Source organism: Oryctolagus cuniculus, chromosome 16 (genome assembly GCF_964237555.1).
Source record: "Oryctolagus cuniculus chromosome 16, mOryCun1.1, whole genome shotgun sequence".
NCBI classification, from domain to species: domain Eukaryota; kingdom Metazoa; phylum Chordata; class Mammalia; order Lagomorpha; family Leporidae; genus Oryctolagus; species Oryctolagus cuniculus.
In genome coordinates, this window is record NC_091447.1 from 25,525,775 (window position 1) to 25,551,721 (window position 25,947).

Sequence of the window (25,947 nt, forward strand, 5' to 3'; positions counted from 1 at the left end):
TATCTTTATGACGTGGGATAATGAAGGATCTCTTAAACAAGGTAGATGATACATTAAACTATCAAAGAAAGAAAAATTTGGCTGTGTTAACACTGGGAAAAAAAGTCAATCCACAAAGTAGGTAAAGCTATTTGCAATATATATACCTGGAAAAAGATTAGTACATAGAGGACAGGATGAATATCTAAAAATGAAATTTGAAAAGATTATTTTAAAAGACAAATAGAGTGTAAAAATAGGAAGTCACAAACAGGCATTTCATTGAAAAGGAAACTGGAATGGCCAAAATTAAGATGCTTGGCCTCACTAAGAATCAGGAAAGTACATGTTTAATTAAATACAATTTTCTACCCACAGGACAGATTAAATCCTAAAAGTCTGGTAATTCTAAGTGTTGGCAAAGGTAAAAATCTCTTGGCTTATTTGGCAATGTAATTCTTCAAATCTTATAAGCCCTCTGTTCTATTTGCTTCCAGTCAGGTTCACAAACCAGCGGAGTCTTTCTGAACATAATTCTCAGATCTGATTTGTTTCTTGGCTCTGTCTCTCAACTCAATGGAGTTAGCTTGATCCCATCTTCAGCAGTAGGTGGGGGACCACATCCTTAGTCTCCTCCTGGTCTCCAGGATGAGCCTTAAAGGGTATTTGCTGGTTAAATCTCTCACTGTTACATAATATGGAGGCCAGGGTCAGCTTTATTGGCTGCAATCTGCATAGTTAGAAGGAGCTCACATTTGGTTGAATTCTCTGCCTGCATTTTAATTCTGCACTGAGCCAAACAAAGCATGTAGCCAGTACTGTCCTGGAGCGAAAGAAGCTGGAATTCACAATTCCTCAGATTCCAAATTGAGGACTTTTCTTAATTCCCCTTCACTTTTGTCCATAAACCAACTAACTCTTTTCTCATCTTGTAACAGTCAATATACACCGTGAACGCTGTTTCCCCAGGCCCAGGTTCAGTAGGCACACAGTTTGCCTTCCTGGGCGTCGGCTGGGATACTATTGAACAGATCTCCTGTGTCTCAGCTGCCAACCTCACTTTTCTTGCCACCTGCTGCCATTCTACTAAGCCAATGCTACCAGTTAGAGGTTTTCATTAAGGCAGACTGCATAGAAGAGACCAATTTCTGCTTTAGTTGGGGAAACACTTGTAATGGATGAACTGCAAAGTATCAGTAGCCTTAGCACAATAGAAATTTACTTGTTGCTTAATTAAAGTCTCACTGGTGAAAAGAATCAAAAAGGATGGCATTGTTCCACTACACAGTCAATTCAGAAATCCAGGCAGGTAGAGAGCCTGCCATGTTTGGCAGGCAGCTGCTGGAGCATGCCTCAGTGGCTATGTGGGGCATGGGCAGGGTGGAAGGAGGGGAGGAGTGCAGGGTTAGCCAAGTGGTTTACCTGAGCTGGGACTGGGGATGCTAGACATGGTCTCCTCTTGCTCCCTCGGGCTGACTTCAGGCACAGGACTACACCCCGCTCCAGACCACTCGTGGAAAATGTCGTCTAGCCGTGTGCCTGGGAAGAGCGTGTTGTGTAGGCAGCTCACCCATCTCTGCACAGTTCTTTGAGGCCTGCCAGGGTTCCTGGGTCTGGCAGAGCTGTGGTGCCAAGGCACAGAGAAGGCTGCCAGGTCCGTTGAGTGGTACCTTCTCCTCTCTAGCGGTGACTTCCTAATTGCTCTAAGAACCTCTGAAGAAAAGGACTGAACCCACTTCCATCTTGAAAGCTCAGACACGGGCAGGCATTTACAGCTGCAGGTGGGAGAGGAAGCACCTCAGAAGGGGACTGTAAGTTTTCTGAACGTAGAAACGTTCTGCAGAGGATGGGGTCAGGCAGTAGGAGAGCGAATTAGGGGAAGAGCTGAAGGTCAAAAGAAAATACAATTTCTGGGTCAGGTGAATGCATTCCAACTGAACCACTGGAGCTAAAACTTGCAGATGTCTAGGGAGAAAAAAAAAAAAAACAACCTTGTGTGAAGCCAAAGATGCTTAAAACATAGAGGGCAGTCGACCTAGCAGTTCAGACGGCACTTAGGGTACCTGGGCCCCATGTTGCGGTGCCTGGGTTCGAACCTTAGCTCCACTCCTGATTCCAGCTTCTTGCTAATGTGCAGCTGGGGAAGCAGCAGGTAATAACTCAAGTACTTTGGCCCCTGCCACCCATGTGGGGGCCCTGGATTGAGTTCTATTGCAGACATTTGGGAAATGAACCAGTGGATAGGAATTCTCTCTCTCTCCCTCTCTCCCTCGCTCCCTGTCTCTTTCTCCCTCTTTTTCATGAGCATACACTCCACCTTTCAAATAGATAGATGGATAGAAACTGCAAGTGTGGGGGACAGCAAAGTGCAAGGGAGCCAAGCCATTGCCCTGCCTCCTGGCAGAGCTCCGGCAGCAGGATCCCAGGGTAGGGCAGTGATGCTGAATAATCCACAGCTGAGGACAGAACTGAGGCCAAAGGAGGTGGAGAGGAGAGAACAGCAACCACAGAGGGGTACAGCCACAATGACGGGGCTCACAGCGGGGGGCGGGAGGCTTAGCCGTGACCGTGGCTACTGAGCAGATGGCACCACAGCACAGCCACTCCACAGGTGGTGGCTACAGAGGGCCGGTCTGCCTGGAGTGCCCAGGGCAGCTGCAGGGACCGTGGAAAACACGATGCAGACAGAGTTGGCACAGAGGAGTAAGCTGTGGCTTGAGCAGGTCCTGGGACACTGAGCTACCCCCTCGGGTCCACCAGAAACAAAACTAGGGGATCACAACAACCCCGGGAAGGAAAGGGTCAAAGTCTCACAGCTAAACAAAGAGCCCAAGACACTAAAAATATTTAACTCATAGCTTCGGGGAGTACTCAGGTTACAGTGGTCTGCGGAGAGGCTGTCACTGACCCAAAATGAATTTCAAATAGGACAAAGCCTAAAAATCAGGAAAAACTGCTGAAATGTGCTTAACTCCTTAAATCAACCCAAAGCACATGAAATTCCCAGGTTTGCAATGTGTTTATTTGCAACTATTGCCAGTTAGACCTCCCCGTCCCTAACAAATCGCCTGCAAAAGAGGTTCACAGTTGGGCCCTCCCACCCCTGAGAGAAAAACTCAGCCTCCATTGAAAACCCCAGGGAACCAATGTCTCTGGCTTCAGGTGCTTTGCCTACACGAAGCACAGGACCTGAACCCTTGGGAAGATGAGCCGGAACCGACCCCTTGGAGACTACAATTCCAGCACGGCCCCCATGGGGGACGCTCCGCAGAACTAATGCAGCCTGAGTCCACGTGCTTCTTCCAGTCCCGAGTCTAATGGACCTGCCGCCCCCAGGCTGCGCAAGCTACTAACACGCAGTGACAGCCAGATTTTACTGCTTTTCACTCCAGCTCAGCGCCAAGGCCTGAGTAGAAATAATCCTTTTATCTCCCAATAAAGGAGAATTACCGGCATTCTGTAGCTCGCTCTCTTTGAAGAGCCATCTTTAGAAGCCGGAGGCTTTGCATTTCCTGGAGTGGTCAGATTAAAGGGGCTTCTTACTGATCTCATTGGGAGATCGGCGGGCAGGTGGCTGATTATATTGTCACCCAGGTGCCCTATGGAAAGTACTGAGAGTTTCCGTCTTAAACAGGTTTCAGAGCACAAATGTCATTCTCAAAAACTTTTCTGAAAGACCCACTAAGTCTTCAGAACCATACTGTTTAGGGGCTGCTGTTCCCTGCTGCCAGAACGTGGGCACTCTTTGAAAGGATGTAACTGGCTCTGCTGTCCTCTTTCCTGGTCCCCCGTGGAGATAATTCTAGCCTGATAATTTCCTGCTGTCTATAATTCCTGCACAGATAACATTGTATAACAGACGATCTAAGCTAGTGAAACCTTCTGCTCCCTTCCCGAGAGACGTACTGCTTCTGAAATCGCGGAAGAACTTCATTCGTCCCAACAGACATCCTCAGCATGGGACGTGATGCCTCGAATACTGCATTTTATGTTAATGTTTGAACTAGCTCTGTGAGTCTGGTGCTGGACACCTCAGTTTCCAATCGGGGAAACTGAGGCTGGGAATGTTAGTGACTTGCCAGTCAGCAGTGGAAGAGGCGCCTGTGTTCTCCCCACAGATGCTACCCTGGGTACCAGGGGTTTTCTCCTGGACACCTTCTGCATTTTGGATCGTAAGCCTTTGTTGGGGGAGGCTGCCCTGTGCATTGGCTATTGAGCTGAGTTCCTGGCCTCTACACACTAGATACTAGCAGTACCTGTAAACTCATAGCTGTGTCCACCAAAACTGTGTCCAGATATTGCCAAAAGCCCCCCAGGACGGCAAGCCCCGACCCAGCTAAAAATGCTGCCAGTCAGAGCTTCCAAAGCATTAACCTCCTTGCAGTGCTAAGGTTCTGTGGTTCTATGAGAAGCACAGAGTAATTGAAAACCCTACAGGGGAGACTTCAAGAAATACAAATCAATTATAATTTTCATTTTTACACCTAAAAAGCCCCCATTCTTATTATTCCTGATGTTAGTTTGTCTCCTCCAAAGAGCAGATGCTGATACTACACAAGCACACCGGAGCTTCTAGGGCCGGAATTCAGCTCCAACTCCTCAGAAAGAGTTCAAGTTCCTCCTCCTGTGTTCTGGGTTCATTTCTTTTTCTTTCTCTCTCTCTCTTTTTTTTTTTTATTTAGTAAATGTAAATTTCCAAAGTACAGTTTATGGATTACAATGGCTTCCCCCCCCATAATTTCCCTCCCACTCACACCCCTCCCATCTCCCGCTCCCTCTCCCATTCCATTCACATCGAGATTCATTTTCAATTCTCTTTATATACAGAAGATCGAATTAGTATATATTAAGTGAAGATTTCATTGGTTTGCAATGGGTTCATTTCTCTACCCCTAAACACCACACACTAGCAGCAAGATGACTCACCAGAGTCCAAAGACAGCCTACATTTTCTTGCCCTCTGCTTTCTGCATCTTTCCCTGTCCAGTGCTCGCACCCCACTTCAGCCTTTGGAGTACTTACCACGTCATTCAAACTATGCTCTGCGTCTTCCATTCATTCCCCCCAGCACAGCAGCTCTCTGTGCACAGTTGGGTTACAAATTCTCATCTCACCCAGCTGTGTGGACACTGTGTGATCTTTCCTCTAGATTGAAAATTCCTAGAGAACATGAACTGTAACATTTTAGCCCTTAAATTCAATTTGTACCTAGGAATAGTTACGTTACATGTATTGGATTAGGCCAGATTACATTGGAGCTGGGATTGGAAGAACAGTACAAAAGTAAGCTTCTCATCCATGTCCATGCAGAGAGACGTAAGTCGTGAGGACTATCAAGCACAGCAGTTGACCTCTGCTGTGTACAGGTGCCCTGCCCCCTCTGACCTAGGTGCTCTGGGTGGGCCTGTGACCTAGGCTGTCATAGGATTGTGCCTGGTGAGCCCTCCTCGCTGAGCCCTGGGACTGCTGCCTGTCCTTACTTCTCTCCAGGGCAAGTTTGTGTCCATTCAGAGGAAGAACCCCTTTTCTAAGTTTTTACAGCACCGCCATGCGAGTTGGCAGAAACCCTCATTGTAAAACCTCTTCCACAAAGGCAAGGGGCCCTGAGGCCAATCCCTCACCCCCACATCTGCTTTCTGTCCACTCTTTTCTTAAGACCTAGTGTACTGGATTTTGCCCATCCTAATCAACCTTTGTTTTACCACTGCTTCATGATTAATGGGAAGTTGGCACTCACTCACTCAACAAATATGTATGAAGCACTCAACTCTAGGCTACAGGAGTAGAAAAAAAAAAAAAACCACTGGTCTTCACTGAGCTTATATTCCAGTGGGTTCATATATATATATATATATATATATATATGTTTAAGATTTATTTATTTATTTGAAAGTCAGAGTTACAGATAGAAAGAGGAAAAGACAGAGCAGGAGAAATCTTCCATCCACTGGTTCACTCCCTAGATGGCCACCATGGCCAGGGCTGGACCAAGCCAAAGCCAGGAGCCAGGAGCCAGGAGCATCTTCCAGGTCTCCCACACAGGTATCAAGGCCCAAGCATTCAAGCCATCTTCAGCTGCTTCCCAAGGCCATTAGCAGGGTGCTTGATTGAAAATGGAGCTGCTGAGTCTTGACTCTGCACCCATATGGGATGCCAGGATCACAGGTGGCAGCTTAACCTGCTGTGCCACAGTGCTGGGCCTCCACTGGGTTCCTATATTCACCTCTCAGGTGTCTCACCTTCCAATGACAGCCCCAGTGTGATTACATTTAATCCCAGGCTCCCATTTTGGGACAGCTATTTTGTTAGCCTTGGCTTGAGCTTTCATTGAGAGTGGAGTCTCTGAGTTAGATGAATGAGTTGATCTGGGGCAGTTATTCTAAGAAAATAACTTTTCTCAGGTTGCTGAAGCAACAGTATGGGTGTCACCATATAGTCGGGAGCTCAGAGAACAGCCCTGCCTGGAGAAAGCCTCAGTCCCTCCGTGGTCCCATGATCTAGTTCCAGCTGCAAACGGATCAAGCTATCTGACCAACTCTCCTGAGAGAGTATGGGCATCTTCTAGCACTTGCACCTTACATGAAGTTGCAAACTGGGCAGTTTCTAACAACCAGCCCAGAGCTGTGTTCACCCTGCAGTTGTCTGCAAAGGACTTTCTGGACATGGCGAGCAGGCTATAAGTGGGGCTGTCCCTGTGAAAACTGTGGGTGTGATCCTCGACGTTCCTCTTGGCCTAAACATAAATTGTGGCATCATGAGCACTTCATTTTACTGTTCCCCTATTGTATATGCAGATGGGAAACTGTGCACCAGCTACAACCGAGGGCTCATCTCGAAGGCAAAAATCAAAGCTGTCAAGTATAGTGCCGCCATCATTCTTGGTAAGCAATATCCCTCCCTCTGTTGCAGAACTGTGTGAACACGCCAAAGCCCAACTTGCACCTAGTGGCAGAAAGCCCACGTGAGAAAGGAATTTGTCTATTGGCACTTCTGCCTTTGTCAAATTGGAAAGGAAGGTGGGGGGAATGTATGAGTCTATCTGTGACTCCTGGCAGGGTGGATATTTTTGTTCCTAATCCCTCTCCTTATGAACATAGTTGTTCACCAAGGCTATGGTTTGGATATTTTAGAGAAAATCGAAGTAAGACCTTCCTCTTTAAAGCTGATGCTTACATCACCCTAAGACGCAGTTTCATCTTTGAAGACACACTCTTTTCCATGACTGAAGTTCATGAGCAAAGAGAAGATAGAAATGCATTCCATTTCTTCTGAATATTTGATTTCAAGGTCACTGCAAGTCCCTCCCTTATGGTTCCCTTATCTGCCCTTCCACCCCCATGTCTCTGCCCCTCCTTTGTCTTTCTCTTGTCAGTATACACTCTTGCTGCATTGAACCCCAGCCTGTTGCATGGCTTACTCCCTTGCCTCATTCTGTTCCCCAACAAGGCCACCTCCCTGAGACCTCCTCCACGAGTCTTTGTAAGTAGTCCTTCTCTAGTCTCACACTACCTAGTTTTCTTCATGGCTCCTACTTTTACCTGGCATTGTAGGATTTATATTGATATTCTATTGTCTAGCTCTTCTGCTGGAATAATAAATGCATGGGAAGAATGACCTTGCTTTTGTCTTATGCCATTATTTCCAGCATCTAAAATAAGGTCATGCACTCACCACTCAATTGATGTTGGTTAAATGAATGAATGACTGGATGAAGATATGTAAAAAGAAAGGCACTGTGCTTTCCACTTAGCTCAGATACCTGCCTCTCGGCCCCTCCAGCGTCTCTTGAAAGCTTGAGAAAGTACAGCTCTCACATTTGCTGCATCTCAAATTAGTAGAACCGTCCATCTTCCCTTTCTGAAGCGTAGCTGTGAAATGCCAGACAGACCACTCGCGGTGTGACTCAGCCAGCAGCATATAGGCACAAAGCAAGACTGCAAGCTGACAGAGCGAAAAGCAGCCACAACCCACCAGGGCTCTGAGAAGTCGTTCTCACAGCCTTCTAAGGTGGATCAAAGACTCTTTTGCCTTCCCAGTCAGAATTACAGATACACATTCCCTGGGTGTTGACCAGGAAGTGCATGCTTGTACATGTGTACCAGGGTCTGCACAGTCCTTTAAGCAGAAACCATATCGCAGGCCCTGTGGGATCCGTTCCATCTTTAAGCAGGATGCCCACAGGAGGGTCAGCAAGTGTCAACATTTCTATCAGAACACAATGGCCCTCTCTATAACAGATATTGCATCCTGAAATGAACTGTATAAAAGTGCACAATACTGCTTACCCATCACCATTCTTCAGAAACAATGTGCTTCCCAATAATATAATGGAAGAATAGCAATAAAATAATTCATATTAAAACAATACCGATTTTCATGTGTAAATACTTGAGCATACATACACTAGAGGAATAAAGAAGCAGTCAGGTGCTTATACCCAGCACTATGTAACAGCCACAAAGGAAGAGCAGCATAGTGTATTTTCATGGAAACATAAGAAATATAACCAATACTGCTGTCAATGGCTTGAGTTTCTGAGCAGGTAAACAAAAAAGTGGTAATGTTCTAAATTTAAAGAGTAATCTTTCCTCCATTTACAAGGGAATTGCATTTCTGGAAAGTTCAGTATTATGTTTTCATTGATAAAACAAATTTCCACGCTGAGAAAATTATAAACAAGGTATTCAAAGGATGTGTGAGGTGTGGACAAGTCTTTGTTGGCTGGGATACCTGTGCCACACAGGACTGGCATTCTCAAGACAACCAAACCTCTACTCATCACATACAAATGCCAGTACACCAGCAAACCAGGCAATTTTACCTCTCTGTGCCCCAGAAGCATGCTTTTGTTCCAGTGTTGGAATTAACCACCCAGATCCAGATACATAGTGATTTTGTGTTTGAATTTCTCTGGTTTAGTACATTGCCAAGGCTTTGGGGAAAGCCAGAAGTCAGTTCCAAACTCCCCAGCAAGTTATAGAATACCCATTGCAGGTGTCCAAGGAAGCCAAACTTCTACTTTGAGGAAAAATCCTATGGTTAAGGAAAGTGACAAAGGAGGGTACAGATATTGTGGTAAGAGAATATGGAACTGTATGTGCACATTCAGTCAACCAAGAGTGTGTAGCTTTGTATATTAGTCTAGGTTTTCCAAATAAATAGATATAATAATAGATGATAGAGATAGATAGATAGATAGATAGATAGATAGAAAAATATACAGATTTATTAACATGAAGTAGTCTAGGCTTTACAGATAAATAGGAGACTGTAGATATAGATAGGAAATAGATATAAATAGATAGACACAGATAGATGATAGATACATAGAAAGATGGATAACCAGATTAAATTAGATCAGATCATTGATTGGGTTAGATTCAGTTAGATGCTGATTTATTAGCAGGAATTGGCTCACATTATTATGAAGGATGAGAAGCCCCAAACTCTACAGCTGATGATCGAGAGATCCAGGGAAGCCAACAGTGTAAACTCTAGTCCAAGTTCGAGTTGAAAGTTCTGAGAACTAGGAAAGTTGAAGTTCCAGTCTGAATCCAAAGGTAAAGCAGAAGATAAATGTCACAGTTCAGAGAGTTAATCAGAAAGAATGAAACCTCTCTCACACTCAGCATTTTTCTTCTATTCAAGTCTTCAACAAATTGGAAGAAGTTCACCCACACTGGAGAGAGCAATCTACTTTTGTCACTTTACTGATTCAAACCTTAATCTCACCTGGATACACCCTTAGAACACACTTACAGATACATCCACAAAAAATGTTAACCAAATATCTGGGCATCCTGTTGGCCCAGTCAAATTAACACAGTAAATTAACCATCCCACTCCAGGTCATCATTTTCTTTGAATCAAACAGAATCCAAGTCACACGATCCAGTTGATTTGCAGTGGAGATTGAGTGGATGTTGTCTTGAAAGACTCTTAATTATGAAAAAGAAAATGGAGAACATTGTAATTAAACGGTGCTGTGCTTTGAAAATATTGAGATCATCCCTTTCCCCTGCCATACCCTAAAACCTGAAGTCATTATCTGGTCAAACATTTGTCATTCTTTCCCAGAGATTTTCCAAAGGAATTTATTGGGTTTTCCTCAGCATTGTATTAGGTGAGAAACTGTAGCCATATCCTGCAGTTCCAGGCTTTCAGTAAAGAAATAACAACAGTGAAAAACCAGGCCCTTCTCTGCAGAAAAACTGCAGTATGTATGTTTGTACTTAAATGTATGTGTGGGTTTAAGTAAACTCACCAACCAGGCCAGCACACACAATAGCCTTAGCCTATCCCAACTCTCACATTTCTGAGAGCTCCCAGGTGCCAAAGAACTCACTGGTTGAAACTCCAGTCATGGCCAACCAGGAGAGGCCCCTGAGCTCTGGCCTGCTGTGATGCTAATGACCCTCTTCTCCCCTAGCCTTCATCTGCTGTTGGAGTCCATATTTCCTCTTTGACATTTTGGATAATTTCAACCTCCTTCCAAACACCAAGGAGCGTTTCTATGCCTCTGTGATCATCCAGAACCTGCCGGCACTGAATAGTGCCATCAACCCCCTCATCTACTGTGTCTTCAGCAGCACCGTCTGTTTCCCTTTTAGGTAAGAGGTGCTCTTGCTTGAGTTGAACACTGTCAACCACCACACTTGAATTCTAAAGTGTATGTTCCTTATTCAAAACTATGGCAGGCTGCAGAATCCCCATTTTATATATGAAATACTTGAGAGTCAAAGGATTTCTGCTAGAGTGACAAATTCTAGCCCAGCCCCAGACTGTGGCCAATGCCCTTTTTCCTAGACAATATCACCTCCTACAGCAACCACCTTAATCATGACACATTTAGATCTTTCTTTCATTTAAATCTCCATGTGAACCTCTTCAATATAATCCTGAGTGATAGCAAGACATAGAGTTTTATTATCATTTTACAGGTTAGTGAAATAAGGCTTATGGAGGTTTAGTGACACTGCTGGGCTTATATAAATAATTAGTAACACAGCTGAAGTTAAATCCTCCCAACAACTACTATTGTTCTGCCATTTTTCAGTTGTTTTCCTACAAAAGCTACAGAGAGATGCTGAAATTCACGGGAGATAGAATGGTTTAAGGCTTGTGGGTTAATGCCAACGGCTGAGATTCAATTTTTGCCATTGCCTATTTACAGCTATGTGTGGCCATGCAAGTCATTTAACCTCCACAAATCTCACTTTCCTCATCTGTAAAGTGGGGCTAATAGTATGTCTACCTGTTGGTCAGGGCTTTGGTGAAGAGGATGGAGGAGAAAGGTGCGAGTGTCACACAGACGTGCCTATATAGCTGTCAGATTTTTACTGCGTTCTCCATAAGCATTCTCTCTTAACATCTGTAATCACTTTCACCAGGGCAAATGTTTTCCTTCCCTCCTTTATTCCGACTTTCTCTAGGGAGCGGAGGTCACAGGATTCCAGAATGACCTGCCGGGAGAGAACTGAGAGGCATGAGATGCAGACTCTGGCCAAGCCAGAATTCCTCTAGAGCCTGGAGCAGTGACAGTGCCACACTGAACCCCCTCAGCTCACCTGAGTCCCTGCCGTCGGCTTGGGCACGTGCATGGAGCCTGAGCTGACTTCTCCACCCTGATCTCGTCATCACTTGGGCACAGCACGAGGCAGACATTCCAGCCAGATGTTTCACCTGCATTGACAAGTATTGGCCCGCAAAAACTCACCAGCTATTCGAATAAAGCCGGCCAGGAAATACCCTGCCCCTTCCCTTCCTCACCATTTTGAGCTCTCCTTCCTACTGTGAGCACCTGAATACAATGGGCAGAGACATCATTGGCCCATGGTCCTGGCTCAGAGGAGCTGAGGAGACAGACAAGCTGAGGGGATAAAACAAGCAAGGTTATACATTAGTTTTCTAATTACAGTTTAAGGAGTAAATAAAAGACTTAACCAAGTCTAGAGGTTTTTTTTTTTCCACAAGCTTTGGATTGGAGCTTTGGTGACTGTAGCCAAGATGCTTGTCCTTATAATGCCAACAAATCCATTTCCAGGCATTGGCTCTTTGCACCTCCTCTGCAGATAGCCTGCTTTGCAGATGGATGTGTTGGCAGCAGTCAAGTTCACACTCCCATTGTATCAACAAATGATTTGCACAAAGAGCACAACTGCCGGCCCCCCGAACAAGATTGAAATTGAAGGATATTTTCTCTGATAGGGAAAAAAAATTGTGCTAAGAAGCCATGGCGCCCTGCCCTCCGATATCAGAGAGCTGAGACCTGGAACTCACTTGTCTTTGAAGCTCTCTGCAGGCTCCTCCCTCTACATCCAACCTTCGGGCCACACTGCGCTCCCTCCCTCGCACCTCAGGGACGCTTCTTCCCACTTGAGCGCCTGCAGCCCTCTCTTTAGCTGGGAGCCAAATCCCTGTGGCTTTTCCAGGCTTGATGTTGCTATCTCCTCTTTATCCCTTCTGCATGTTGCAGCCTTTGTCTATCTGAAACCCCAGCCGGGAAATGCTGGTGGGGCTTGTTTTGACAGAACTGGAGTTTGGTATTTATAAGTGGAATCCGAGTGAAATATGACTAAATGGTTTCCAGCCAATTTCTTCCATCAGGTTTTTCCATAAGTGGAAATGGAATAATTTAATTTGATTATGTATACATCCCCACCCACGGCTCTGGGATGCGTGTGAGCGCCTTATTTTTAGAATCACATACATTCTTGACATTAAAATCTCCTTGGCAAAATCCTCCTTCCCAGAATTATTCAGAGTTTATCTCTCTCTTCTCTCTCTCTCTCTCTCTCTCTCTCTTTCTCCCATCTACTGTTAGTGCAGTCATTAAAATTTTCAGTATATTTTAATTGCAATTCATTTTTCTTTATGGGGTCAACTCAAAGTGCATGTGTAAAGTCATAGTGGAATGTTTGCCATAAACTGCCCTTCTGATTCCACTTGACCTTAGGAAAAGAGTCTGTTTGGGCAGAATCAGACTCCTTGGAGGCCACCCCTCTGAGGAATTGCTCTCAGAATTTGAGGGGCCTCATTCATCTGGTTTTACATCAACATGACTGTTTTTGAAGACTGCCTCCTTCTTTGCAATCAGCAAAACTTGAGCAACCCTGGAAGCTGTCAGTGGTCGGGAAGTGCTTTTCAGCATTTCACTTTAAATCAAGATGTGCCACAGAAGACCCGTGGAATTGTTGCCAAAATAGTTGCCTGCACAGAAGCCAATTAACAGAGCAAAATCTGGCGAGCGTCCTAGACAGCCGTACAGGAGGCCCAGGGTCTCCTGACAGATGCTTTCCATCTCTGTCAAGTTCTGGTCTGCAAAAGATGTCACATGCCTACCTCAGCCATCAATCAACTCCTAATGTGAAGGAGAGGATGAAATGAGGGGCTTCGTGCGCTCAGATCTGTGAATGGCGCGCTGTAGTGGTGGGACTGTGGGCTGGAGGTCGGGGAGATGGTGGGCCAGGCTGCTGCAGGATAAGCTGCTGTTAATATGAACCTCGTTTTGCATGGAATGAATCAGGAATCCGCATCTCCGTGTATTTGCTGAGCGTGGGGAAGCATAATTTAAACATTATGGGAACTCTGGTCATTATTAGTCTTATGACCTTAAGCAAATCATTTCCTGTGTCTGGGTGTCCACGGTCTCATCCGTAAATGGGGACAACATAAGGCTGGCGTGGAGGCTCCTCACAGACACAGGCTGTGTCGGTTTCAGTGACATCCTGAGTGAGAACTTCTGGAATTCTTTTCCCCGGGATCAATGACTCAGCGCCTTGTTGCTGAGTCATTTTTGCGTTAGTGTGACTTCCCTATCTTTCACTGTGAACTCATAAATATCATTACCCAGCCGGGAGATATAGTTTGAGGTCTCAGAGGAAATTAGAAGTTTAGGGCTATGACGCCACTGTTTGTAGCTTTTGATGCTCAAACGGGGTCAGAGAAGCCAGCAGGGTGGTTTACAAACCATGGGGACTTATTTCTGCAGTAAGATGTCAAAGACCTCTGCTTACATTATCACCACGTTTCAGGGACAGGTGGAAATTTAGGATAACAAGAGGAGGTATGTTTAATATATTCAGCCACATTAGAAAAAAGTGTTCCCACTTTGCTGAACTAAATGAAATATGAATGTTAAAACTTCTACGCTTTCAGAACATATGTGGAGCATAATTTAATTGAAATTTAATTTCACCAAGCAACATCTCCTACCTTTTTTCCCGCAGAAAGTGGTAATAACTTTCTAATGGCTTTCATTTGTGATTAATTGTGAAAAATAAAGTGTCCCTTTTAAACGAGACCTACATGCATCTTAACTTTCCTTCCTAGCTTCATTCCAACACCTCTGAAAACAGAAATGACCTTGCCTCTGCCTTCAGCACCCACACTGTCACAAAGGACCCCAAGCCTGGGTCTGCTGAGGCAACAGCAAAGCACATGTATTTTTAGCAAAAAATAAAAGTGATTCTGCTCCTCTAGAATCATGCGTGAGCAGTAGACCCGTTGGCAGCTCCAGTTCTTGTTTTTTGTCACCATTTGAGTGTAACTCATCTTAAATGCTGATCTACTAGTGTTCCCAAAAGATTTTCAATTATATTTGATTGAAAAAAGATGGCTCCAACTGTTCAGGTGCCAACCTCCTGGATTTTTTTTGAAATATGAAAATCCATGCCTCATTTATCTATAATTGCATTCTAAGACTCTGCTATCCACAGCAGGGCTGGCCCAGTTTACACTTTTAAGTGCAAATCCTGGCTTGTTGAAGGTTAAAGTGGACAGTCTTACGGTTTTTTGTAAAGCAGTTGCAAAGAGGTTACTCCACACTAATAGTCCTGCACAAAACAATGACATCTGCAGGGGACTGAACCAAGTTCAGTTGTTTCAGCGTCCTTGAATTACCATGAATGATGGTAAAATTGGATTAAGATTAGACATTGATACCTAAGAATGCTTGTTATCATACCAGCGTAATCACTTAAAGAATACAAATATGAAGGGTAAAATTTCAAACTAAAAAAGAATGAAAATTGGATGATAAAATCACTCAAACTTTCCCTATCCTTCTATGCTCCCATACTGCCCAGCCTCTGATAATACCTATTCTGTTCTCTACTTCTGTGACATCAGCTATTGTATTTTCCATGTATGAATGAGAACATGTGGCACTTGTCTTTCTCTGTCTGCCTCATTTCATCTTGTTTCATCCATATTGTTGCAAATGACAGAATTTCATCTTTTATGGCTGAATACGATTTCATTGTGGATATATGCCCAATTTCTTTGCCCATTCATCTGTTGATGGATATTTTGGTTGATTCTGCATTTTGGCTATTGTGAATAGTGCTGCAATAACACAGGAATTATCTGTACAGTTTTTGTCTATCACTTAAAAATAAAGAAAACCACTCAAACCATCCAAAATAAGGCAAGAAGAGGGAGATACAGAAACATGGAACAGCTGGGACAAATAGAAAGTACATACGAAGCTGGCAGATTTTTTTAATCCAAATATATAAGTAATTATAATAAATGGGAAGAGATTAAATGTTCCTGATAAAAATCAAGGATTTTTAGACCAGTTTTTTAAATAACTATGTAATTTACAAATGGCATACCTAAAACACAAAGATACAGAAAGTTTGAAAATAAAAAAATTAGTCCAAAGTATTCCACAGAAACGGTAACCCAAAGAAAGTTGGTTGCCTATATTAATATAAAGACTAAAAGACTAAAGCAACTTTAAGATCAAAAATATTAATAGCATGAAATAGGAACATTTTGTAACAATAAGTGCTTTAGTTTATTAAAGTAAAATAATAATTCTAAATTTCTATGCCTTTAAAAACATGTTTTCAAAATAATAATTTAAATAGCTTCCAGAACTCTAAGACAAACAGAAAATCCACAGCCATGGTGGGGAATTTTATTACAGATGATTCCAATGATTAAAGCAGACAAAATTTAGGAGTGATCTGGACAATTTGAACAACTTCACCCTCCCAGCCCTAAGTGAGCGTTTGTCCCAAGCACACGTGATGCAGTTACCAAAGCTGATCACTTACCAGGCTGTAATGCAAGCTTCCAGTCTTCCACAAGATTCAGCTCACGCAGCTGGTTTTTCTGATCACAATGCAATTATGCTTGAACTCAAGAGTAGGATGATAACTAGAAAATTCCCAGAGGAGTGGAAATTCAGAAATATATAGACCAAGGAACTTATGGTCAAACCAGACAAAACTTGCTGAAAAACTAATAGAAGTATTACATAGCAACATGTGTGGGATACAGATGAAACAATACTTTTTTTTTTTTTTTTTTTTTGGACAGGTAGAGTGGACAGTGAGAGAGAGAGAGACAGAGAGGAAGGTCTTCCTTTACCGTTGGTTCACCCCCCAATGGCCGCCGCGGCCGGCGCACCGTGCTGATCCGAAGCCAGGAGCCAGGTGCTTCTGGTCTCCCATGCAGGTGCAGGGCCCAAGGACCTGGGCCATCCTCCACTGCCTTCCCAGGCCACAGCAGAGAGCTGGACTGGAAGAGGAGCAACCGGGACAGAATCCGGCGCCCCGACCGGGACTAGAACCTGATGTGCCGGCGCCGCAGGCGGAGGATTAGCCTATTGAGCCGCGGCGCCGGCCCAGATGATACAATACTTAAAGGGAAACCAGTAAACAAATCATCCTTCTCATGAAGGTAGAAAAATTCACGAAAATAAACACAAAGGAAGTAGAAGAAAGACAAGAAGAGTAGAAGTGAAATTAATGGAAAACAAACGTAACAAAAAGTCTCAACAAAGATAAAATTCCATTCTTGGGAAACTAATGAAATGAATCAGCCTCTGCTGAGACTGCGCAAAGGAGGAGAAGGAGAAAGCACAACTCGGCAGCGAGGCTCCGAGGCTGCCACCACGCTCCCTGGGGCTGGGGGGAGACGGGAAGAGAATGTTATGGCAAGTTGTGTCTAAGCAACGGAAAATAATAACTGGACAATTGGCTAAAGTTGATGCAAAAAGACAGAAAATCCGGATGGCACCATCACTACCGAAGAAAGAACATGCTTTCGTCGGTGAGCTCTCTCAACTCTCATTTTACAATCTCTCTAGGAGTACAGAAAACAGTGACTTCTAAGATGATTTATTAGAGAAAAAAAAAAAAAACCTTAAAACAAAAACCCTACAGACATTGCAAGAATGAAAACTACAAGTCAATTTTGCCATGAAAATAAATACAAAACTTTGAAAAAAATACCAGCAATCGAATTTAGCAGAATATCATGAGGCTGTAAATAAGAGTGTTAATTGTTAAATTAACAACAGGAGTCACTGTGCACCTACTCCCCATGTAGGACCTCTGTCCTTAATAAGTTGTATTATGAGAATTAACTGCAAAACTCATTCTCAAACAGTTCTGTCTATGTTGTGTGTGTATGTGTGTGTGTGTGCAAACTGTTGAAATCTTTACTTAATATAGAGTGGGTTTCCTGTATATAAAGTTAATTAAAAATGAATCTTAATGAAGAATGGGATGGGAGAGGGAGTAGGTGATGGGACAGGAGTGGAGGGTGGGAGGGTGGGTATGGGGAGAAAAACCACTATATTCCTAAGGTTGTACCTATGAAAATTGTATTCATTAAATAAAACTTTTAAAAAATGAATATAATGAAGCCAGCAGATATGATCAAACTGGATTTATGCCAGGAAGGCAATGTCGGCTTAATATTAGAAAATTATCCAACTCATTACCTTAATAGATTACAGGGTAAAAATAACATTATCAATTTGATAGATGCAAGAAAAATGCCTGACAAAATTGTTCAGCCTTCAGGCATGATAAAATATATTTGCAAGTGTGGAATATAAGGAAATTCCCTAAAACTCTGAAATGTATGCACAAAACACCTAACTGGTGGCAACTTTGAAGGTGAAACTTTGAAGGGGTTCCCTTTGAAATAAAGCAGCAGTGGAGAATGCCAGCATCATCACTTCTTTTAGCATTGCACTGAGACACCACTGGAAGCAGGAAAGTAAGAAAAAAAAAATAAGACAAATGATATATGGCTTGGCAATGAATAATAAAAACTGACAGTAGTGATATAATTACACAGTGGAACATCCAAAATAATATGCAGATAAATTATTAGAATTAACCAGAAAGTTTAATAAGGTTTCAGGACATAAACTCAATATACAGAAATCAATATCATTTCCACAAATTAGCAATAAGTAGAAAATTAATTTTTGTTATTTATAATACCTTAAAAGATGAGGTTTCTAGGAATAAATTCACAAATGTGTGCAACTGTCTGTGGAGAAACCATAATACTATTAAGAAATATTAAAGAAAAACAAATTAAATATTAAAAACATCATGATTGTTATTTGGAAGACTAATATCACAAATTAATCAACTCTTCTAAAATGGAACTATAAAGATTCAGTGCAATGCCAATCAAGCTGATAACAGGAATTTTGGAGACTGTGACAAAGTACCTCTAAGATTTATAGGGAAGTGAAAACTATTAGGAATACTTTTGTGTCTGCTAATACTAACTGATAGAATCACAAAGGGAGAGAATGATCCAACATGGGAAGTGAGATACACAGCAGACTCATAGAATGGCAGATGTCCTAAATAGCACTCTGGCCTCAGAATCAGCCCTTAAGGCATTCGGATCTGGCTGAAGAGCCCATGAGAGTATTTCAAGCATGGAAGCCAAGACACTCTGGGAAAAAAAAAAAAGAAGAAGAAGACCTAAATGAAAGATCTCTGCGAGTGAGATCCCAGTGGAAAGAACGGGGCCATCAAAGAAGGAGGTGCCTTTCTCTGGAGGGAGGAGGGAACTTCCACTTTGACTAAGGCCCTGTCTGAATAAGATCGAAGTCAGCAAACTCAAAAGGCTTCCATAGCCTTGGCAACTCATGACTAGAGCCTAGGGAGATTACTGACGCCATAAACAAGAGTGTCAAATTGTTAAGTCAACAACAGGAGTCACTGTGTACTTACTCCTCATGTGGGATCTGCCCTTAATGTGTTGTCCGATGTGAAGTAATGCTATATCTAGTACTGAAGCAGTATTTTACACTTTGTATTTCTGTGTGGGTGCAAATTGATGAAATCTTTACTTAATATATACTGAATTGATCTTTTGTATATAAAGATAATTGAAAATGAATCTTGATGTGCATGGAAGGGGAGAGGGAGCGGGAGATGGGAGGGGTGCGAGTTGGGGGGAAGCCATTGTAATCCATAAACTGTACTTTGGAAATTTATATTTACTAAATAAAAGTTAAAAAAAAAAAGAATAGCCAAGGGGCTGGCGCTGTGGCGCAGTGGGTTAAAGCCCTGGCCTGAAGTGCCGGCATCCCATATGGGCATCAGTTCTAGTCCCGGCTGCTCCTCTTCCAATCCAGCTCTCTGCTGTGGCCTGGAAGGCAGTAAAAGATGGCCCCAAGTCCTTGGGCCCCTGCACCCTTGTGGGAGACCTGGAAGAAGCTCCTGGATCCTGGCTTCAGATCGGCACAGTTCCGGCCATTTAAGCCATCTGGGGAGTGAACCAGCGGGTGGAAGACCTCTCTCTCTGTCTCTAGCTCTCTCTGTAATTCTGTCTTTCAAATAAATAAAATAAATTTAAAAAAAAATAGCCAAGACATTCTTTTTTTTTTAATCTTTTATTTAATGAGTATAAATTTCCAAAGTATGACTCATGGGTTACAATGGCTTCCCCCCCATACCGTCCCTCCCACCCACAACCCTCCCCTTTCCCACTCCCTCTCCCCTTCCATTCACATCAAGATTCATTTTCGATTATCTTAATATACAGAAGATCAGCTTAGTATACCTTAAGTAACGATTTCCACAGTTTGCTCCCACACAGAAACATAAAGTGAAAAATAATAGATGATTCTTTTAAATGATGATGAAATCAGATCAGACCTATTGTCATGTTTAATCCCAGTGAGAGTCAAGTTGGGAATTGATAATTTCTTTCTTTTTTTTTTTTTTACAGAAGATCAGTTTAGTGTACATTAAGTAAAGATTTCAATCGTTTGCACCCCCATAGAAACACAAAGTGAAATATACTGAAAAAATGTTCAAGGTCACTAGCAATCAGGGAAATGCAAATCAAAAGCACAATGAGGTTTCACCTCACCCCGGTTAGAATGGCTCACATACAGAAATCTACCAACAACAGATGCTGGCGAGGATGTGGGGAAAAAGGGACACTAACCCACTGTTGGTGGGAATGCAAACTGGTCAAGCCACTATGGAAATCAGTCTGGAGATTCCTCAGAAACCTGAAGATAACCCTACCGTTCAACCCAGCCATCCCACTCCTTGGAATTTACCCAAAGGAGTTTAAATTGATAAACAAAAAAGCGGTCTGCACCCTAATATTTATTGCAGCACAATTCACAATAGCCAAGACCTGGAACCAACCTAAATGCCCATCAATGGTAGACTGGATAAAGAAATTATGGGATATGTATTCTTTAGAATACTATACCACAGTAAGAAACAACGAAATCCAGTCATTTGCAACAAAATGGAGGAATCTGGAACACATCATGCTGAGTGAAGTAAGCCAGTCCCAAAGGGACAAATACCATATGTTCTCCCTGATCCATGACAACTGACTGAACACCAAAAAGGAAACCTCCTGAAGTGAAATGGACACTATGAGAAATGGTGACTTGATCAGCATAGCCCTGACTGCTAATGGACAACTTAATACATTATCCCTCATAGTATTTTTTTTTGTCTGTTCTACTTAATATGACTGGTTTAATTCTGTAATTATCACACAGTTATTCTTAAGTGTTGAAAATTAACTGAAATGTGATCCCTGTTAAACATAAGAGTGGGAATAAGAGAGGGAAGAGATGTATAATTTGGGGCATGCTCGGGCTGACTTGCCCCAATTGGTAGAGTTGGAAACATACCAGGGGATTCCAATTCAATCCCATCAAGGTGGCATGTGCCAATGCCATCTCACTATTCCAAGTGATCAATTTCAGTTCACAATTGATCATAATGAAAGGACTGAGAGTCAAAGGGAGCACATAAACAAGTCTAGTATCTGCTAACACTAACCGATAGAATAAATAAAGGGGAGAGTGATCCAACATGGGAAGTGAGATACTCAGCAGACTCATAGAATGGCGGATGTCCTAAATAGCACTCTGGCCTCAGAATCAGCCCTAAAGGCACTCGGATCTGGCTGAAAAGCCCATGAGAGTATTTCAGGCATGGAAAGCCAAGACACTCTGGCAAAAAGATCTCTGTGAGTGAGATCCCAGTGGAAAGAACAGGTCTTCAAAGAGGGAGGTGCCTTTCTCTGAAGGGAGGAGAGAACCTCCACTTTGACTATGACCTTGTCTAAACAAGATAAGAGTCGGAGAACTCAAGGGGCTTCCATAGCCTTGGAAACTCACGACTGGTGCATAGGGAGATTACTGATGCCATAGACAGGAGTGTCAATTTGTAAAGTCAACAACAGGAGTCACTGTGCACTTACTCCTCATGTAGGATTTCTGTCCTTAATGTGCTGTACACTGAGGCTTAATGCTATAACAAGACATTCTTAACTAAGAAGAAAAACAGTGGGAGAGTTTGACCAACCATATATCAAAGCTTATCATGAAGTGATAGTGATGGGGCTGTGTTATTAGCTCTAAAGCAGACACACTGAAATGTGGAATAGAAAAATAGTCCAGCCGCAGCCATGGTGCAAATCTGGGGAGGGAACCCATGGATGGGAGTGCACTCTTCTGTCACTCTCTCTTTCTCTCTCTGCCCATCTCGCTCCTCCCTCCTTCTTTCTCCCTCTCAAATAAACAATACAAATGTAATATAAAGAGGCCAGAGAGAGAAAGAGAGTGAGAGATAAATGGCACATACAGGAAAGTTTGATTTATTTCATTAATAGCATTTTAAAAGAATTGGGAAAGGATATTCTTTGCAATGAATGATGCTAGGGAATTGGGCATTTATATGAGAAAAATTAAGATGAATGACTATTGGATTATGTGTAAAATGAGTTCCAGGAGGATCTAAATTATACATCTAAGCACAAAAGACAAAAAAACTTTGAAGAAACAATATAAGGAATATTTTAACATATCAGGGAAAGAAAGGAGCTTGTAAATAAAGCACAAGATTACTGTTCATAAAGGAAAATGCTGATAAGATTGATTATTTAAAAGTGGAAATTTTTTTCACCAAAAGACATAAAAAAATGTGAAAAGACAAATTACATTCACAACATTTGTAACTGATAAAGACCTAATACTTAGAATAGTGAACACTCACATGGTTCAGTAGGACAAAGGCAACACAAATACAAAATGAGCAATACTTGACTTAGGAAAAAAGTTACCCGAATGATCATGAGACATGAAAAGAGGTGTTTAATCTCATTAAAAAGCATGAGCAGGGCCAGTGCTGTGGCGTAGCAGGTAAAGCTGCTGCCTGCAGTTCAAGTCCTGGCTACTCCACTTCCGATCCAGCTCTCTGCTATGGCCTGGAAAAGCAGTATAAGATGGCCCAAGTCCTTGGGCCCCTGCACCCACATGGAAGATCCAGAGGAAGCTCCTGGCTCCCAGCTTCAGATCTGTGCAGCTCCAGCCACTGCGGCCATCTGTGGAGTGAACCAGCACATGGGAGACCTCTCTCTCTCTCACTCGGCCTCTGCCTCTCTGTAATTCTGACTTTCAAATAAATAAATAAATCTTAAAAAAAAAACTAGATCTAAATATACATTTAAAAAAAGCATGAGCAAGTAAGTAATTTAAACCACACTGAGACATAAATATTTACCCACCAGACTGGCAAAAACTAAAAACACTGACAATATCAGGTTAGCGAGGATGTGAAGTACCGGAAATTCTCATCACGCTCTGGTGAGATGTGCCTTTCACTGGTAAAATGAAGTTTCTTATCCCTTGTAACCTGGAAATTCCATTCTGAGTACATGCCCTACATACATATACAATTATGTGTACCATAATACACATGAAAGGACATTTATAATGCCATTGAGTATAATAGCACCAAATTAGAGACAAAGCAAATACCCATCAAATAAAAGAGAAATAAAGTATGGTGTACCTCTGGAATAGTTTATAGTGAGACAGATAATGGAGACGCCACAGCTGCTTGAAATGATATGAAAAAAATCTTTTCAAATAATATAACGGTAAGGAGAAAGACACCAAGATATACCATATGGTTCCATTTCTATAAAGTTCTGAACTAGTCAACATTAAACTATCATGTTTGGCACTGCAGATAGGTAGGCAGATTAGATGATAGATAGGTAGGTAGGTAGATAGAGAGATAGATGATACAATAAAACTCTAAAGCAAAACAAGAGAATTCCTTTTCATCAGACTCCACATTGGAGCCCCTTTGTGGAGAGGGAGCGAGGTGCGTTTGGACACTCAGCACAGGGGTGGCAGGAGGCCATTGCTTGCTCTGAGTGTCGGGCTCAAGGGTGTTCATTTATTCTGGAGCTATGGCAGAGAAGGCAGCCAGACTAGAAAGAGGGAGGTGACCACCGGGTCTCAGTTACACGCAGAAAGAGCGTAGACAGCTGAAAGATCCTTCTCCCTTCTCCGCATCAAGAGCCATCATCTGTCGTGAGCATCCAGCGATAGCGCGAGCGTTGATGCCAACATTTTTCAAAGTCTGAAGCAACATCTTGGCTCCTCTGCAAAGCCTTGTGACTCAGTTCAGCAGAAATCAATATCCATCTCCTGTTTGCTTCCTGCCTGACAAGGGGCCCTGCAGCCCTTTAGCTCTTGCTCCTGGTCTCCCATTTCCGTCCCCATCCTAAAACGTCTCCTGCTGCTTGTCCCCAGTCTCCCTGCCCTTCTTCAGTGCTCTGGGTGGAGCAGGTGTATAACACCCCCACTAAGACGTTACTCCCCGAGCACAGCCGAATGCAGCACCCCCCAGAGAGGGTTTTCCGTGCACCAGGAATGCTGGAGACAGAGCTACCCAACTCCAAGGAGCTAATCCCCAAAGGCAGGTACTCTGGGCCTGCGTCAGGAGACTTGGAGACATATTTGAGGCAAACAACGCAACTCACACATCTCGGTAACTACCTGTCAGACATGGAGGAGGCTGATAAAAGGATTCCGAAGCCAATTTCATCATGAATCACCCAAGGAGTTAAAAAAAATACACAGAAACAGATGTCTGGATCCCCAGCTCCAGAGATCCTGATTCTTTTTGTTTCTTTGGAAATCTCTATTTATAACAACCAATGCAGATGGTTCTAGTGCAGTGGCTCTAGTGCAGCTCTTCTGGGGGTTGGAGCTTAAGTTCTGTGGCTGGGAACTCCACAGGCTCCCTTTGCTACATCAATCCAGTTCCCCTGGGGCCATCGGAGAACAGTATGTTCTCCTAAGAAGCCAACTCTGCCACCCCTTGCAACTATCCAGATACCTATTGATAAACTGAGGCCATCAGTAATTCTTCAGTTTCTGATTGAAAGCATTCTTTACATGAAAATAGGCCTTAATCTAAAGACATTATGCATGCCTATAGACACACAAAAGAGCCAAATTGGGAAATACATACATGTGTTTATGTAATGCCTTGGAACAAGGAAGGACGCCCCCAAAGAGGTCTCTGGAGGGCTGTGGCATAACGCGTAGATGTGATACCACATCAGATTCTCTGTAGCAGCCGTTCTCAAACATTCAGGCTTCAAAAGATAAAACAAATCTTGTATGCTTGTTCATGTCGATTATGTCCATTGATGTTTAGTACATTAATCTTTAAAACCAGGGACATTTTTAATATTTTTAGGAATCATTTAAAAATAATACTAAGCACATTATACACTAGCAAAAATATATCTAATAGGAAAAGTTACTGTATTTCAAAAAAATTTCAATGAGAAGAATGACATCATTTTAATTTTTGCAAATCTCTTTAAGTTTGACTTAATAGAAGACAGCTGGATTTCCATATCTTCTGCATTCAATCTGTTGCAATATGTTGTTTTGATGGAAATATATAAAGAAAATCGGGCCTCACACAAATATGTAGTTAGCAAAAAAAAGGAGTATTTTAATCTGCTTCTGCACTTAATCTGTTGTGCTGTACATGCCAAGTAACCTTTGGAAATTTCTATAGTACACAAGAGAAAACGACAAATGCAAATAATGCCTTAAAGTTGTTATGCAAATAGTGTTCTAAAATTTTTATGAATTCATTTTATTTATTTGAAAGGCAGACAGACAAACAGAGATCTCCCAACCACTAGTTCATTTCCCAAATGCATGCAATAGCTAGGCCAGGCCAATGCTAGGAGCCCAGAATTAAATCCAGGCCTCTCACACGGGTGGCAAGGACCCAAACACTTGAGCCATTCCCTGCTGCCTCCCAGAGTGTGCATTGGCAGGAAATTGGAAGAGGGAGCAGAGCTGAGACTTTAACCCAAGCCCTGCCTCCAACACGGAATGCAGGCATCCCAAGCAGCATCTTAAGCACTAGGCCAAATTCCTGGTCCTGAAAATAGTGTTAACCTTACAAAAAACCTGAAACATTCTCAGGGTGTTGGCTTGTCACCCCCACACCACTTCTGGATCACATTTCAGTGGCTGCGTCTGTAAAGAAAAACAATGTTCTCCATTGGCTGCCAATGTACAGCCATTGCTGTGATACTGATGTGTTACAAAGCGTAGGCGGGCGATGTGGACAAGCTTGGAGACCGGTCCTCTCTGTTTGCGGAGCTGATTGAAGCGCTGATGAAAGCCAGTGCTGACTGAGGCTCTGCTCAGCCAGTCAACACCTCGGCAGATTCTACCAGTGATGAAAACTGCCTCCGCGGCGGTGGCCAGCCTGTACGCACAGCTGCCCCAGACTGCGGGCAGTGCTTGCTTGGACTGAGGAAGAGAATGGCAAGTGTTCACCATCAAAGCCTATGGTACTTGATACGGTTCTAAGGATGGGCAACCAA

The 25,947-nt window shown here is 42.9% G+C and overlaps 1 protein-coding gene and 1 long non-coding RNA gene across 2 annotated transcripts in view; one reads left to right on the top strand and one right to left on the bottom strand.

Annotated features, from left to right (window-relative positions):
- NPSR1 (neuropeptide S receptor 1) overlaps positions 1-11,502 on the top strand; it is a 174,611-nt gene extending 163,109 nt beyond the window's left edge. The window contains 3 exon segments of the mRNA NM_001204444.1: positions 6,774-6,860; positions 10,409-10,589; positions 11,412-11,502. Of these exon segments, the coding sequence (NP_001191373.1) occupies positions 6,774-6,860; positions 10,409-10,589; positions 11,412-11,502 (359 nt within the window).
- On the bottom strand, positions 1,177-5,803 carry LOC127492610 (uncharacterized). Its single transcript, XR_007922143.2, has 2 exons — positions 5,002-5,803; positions 1,177-1,863 (listed from the first exon to the last, which is right to left on the bottom strand). It is a non-coding gene; the product is annotated as an uncharacterized lncRNA (long non-coding RNA).
- Positions 11,503-25,947: the final 14,445 nt, after the last annotated feature.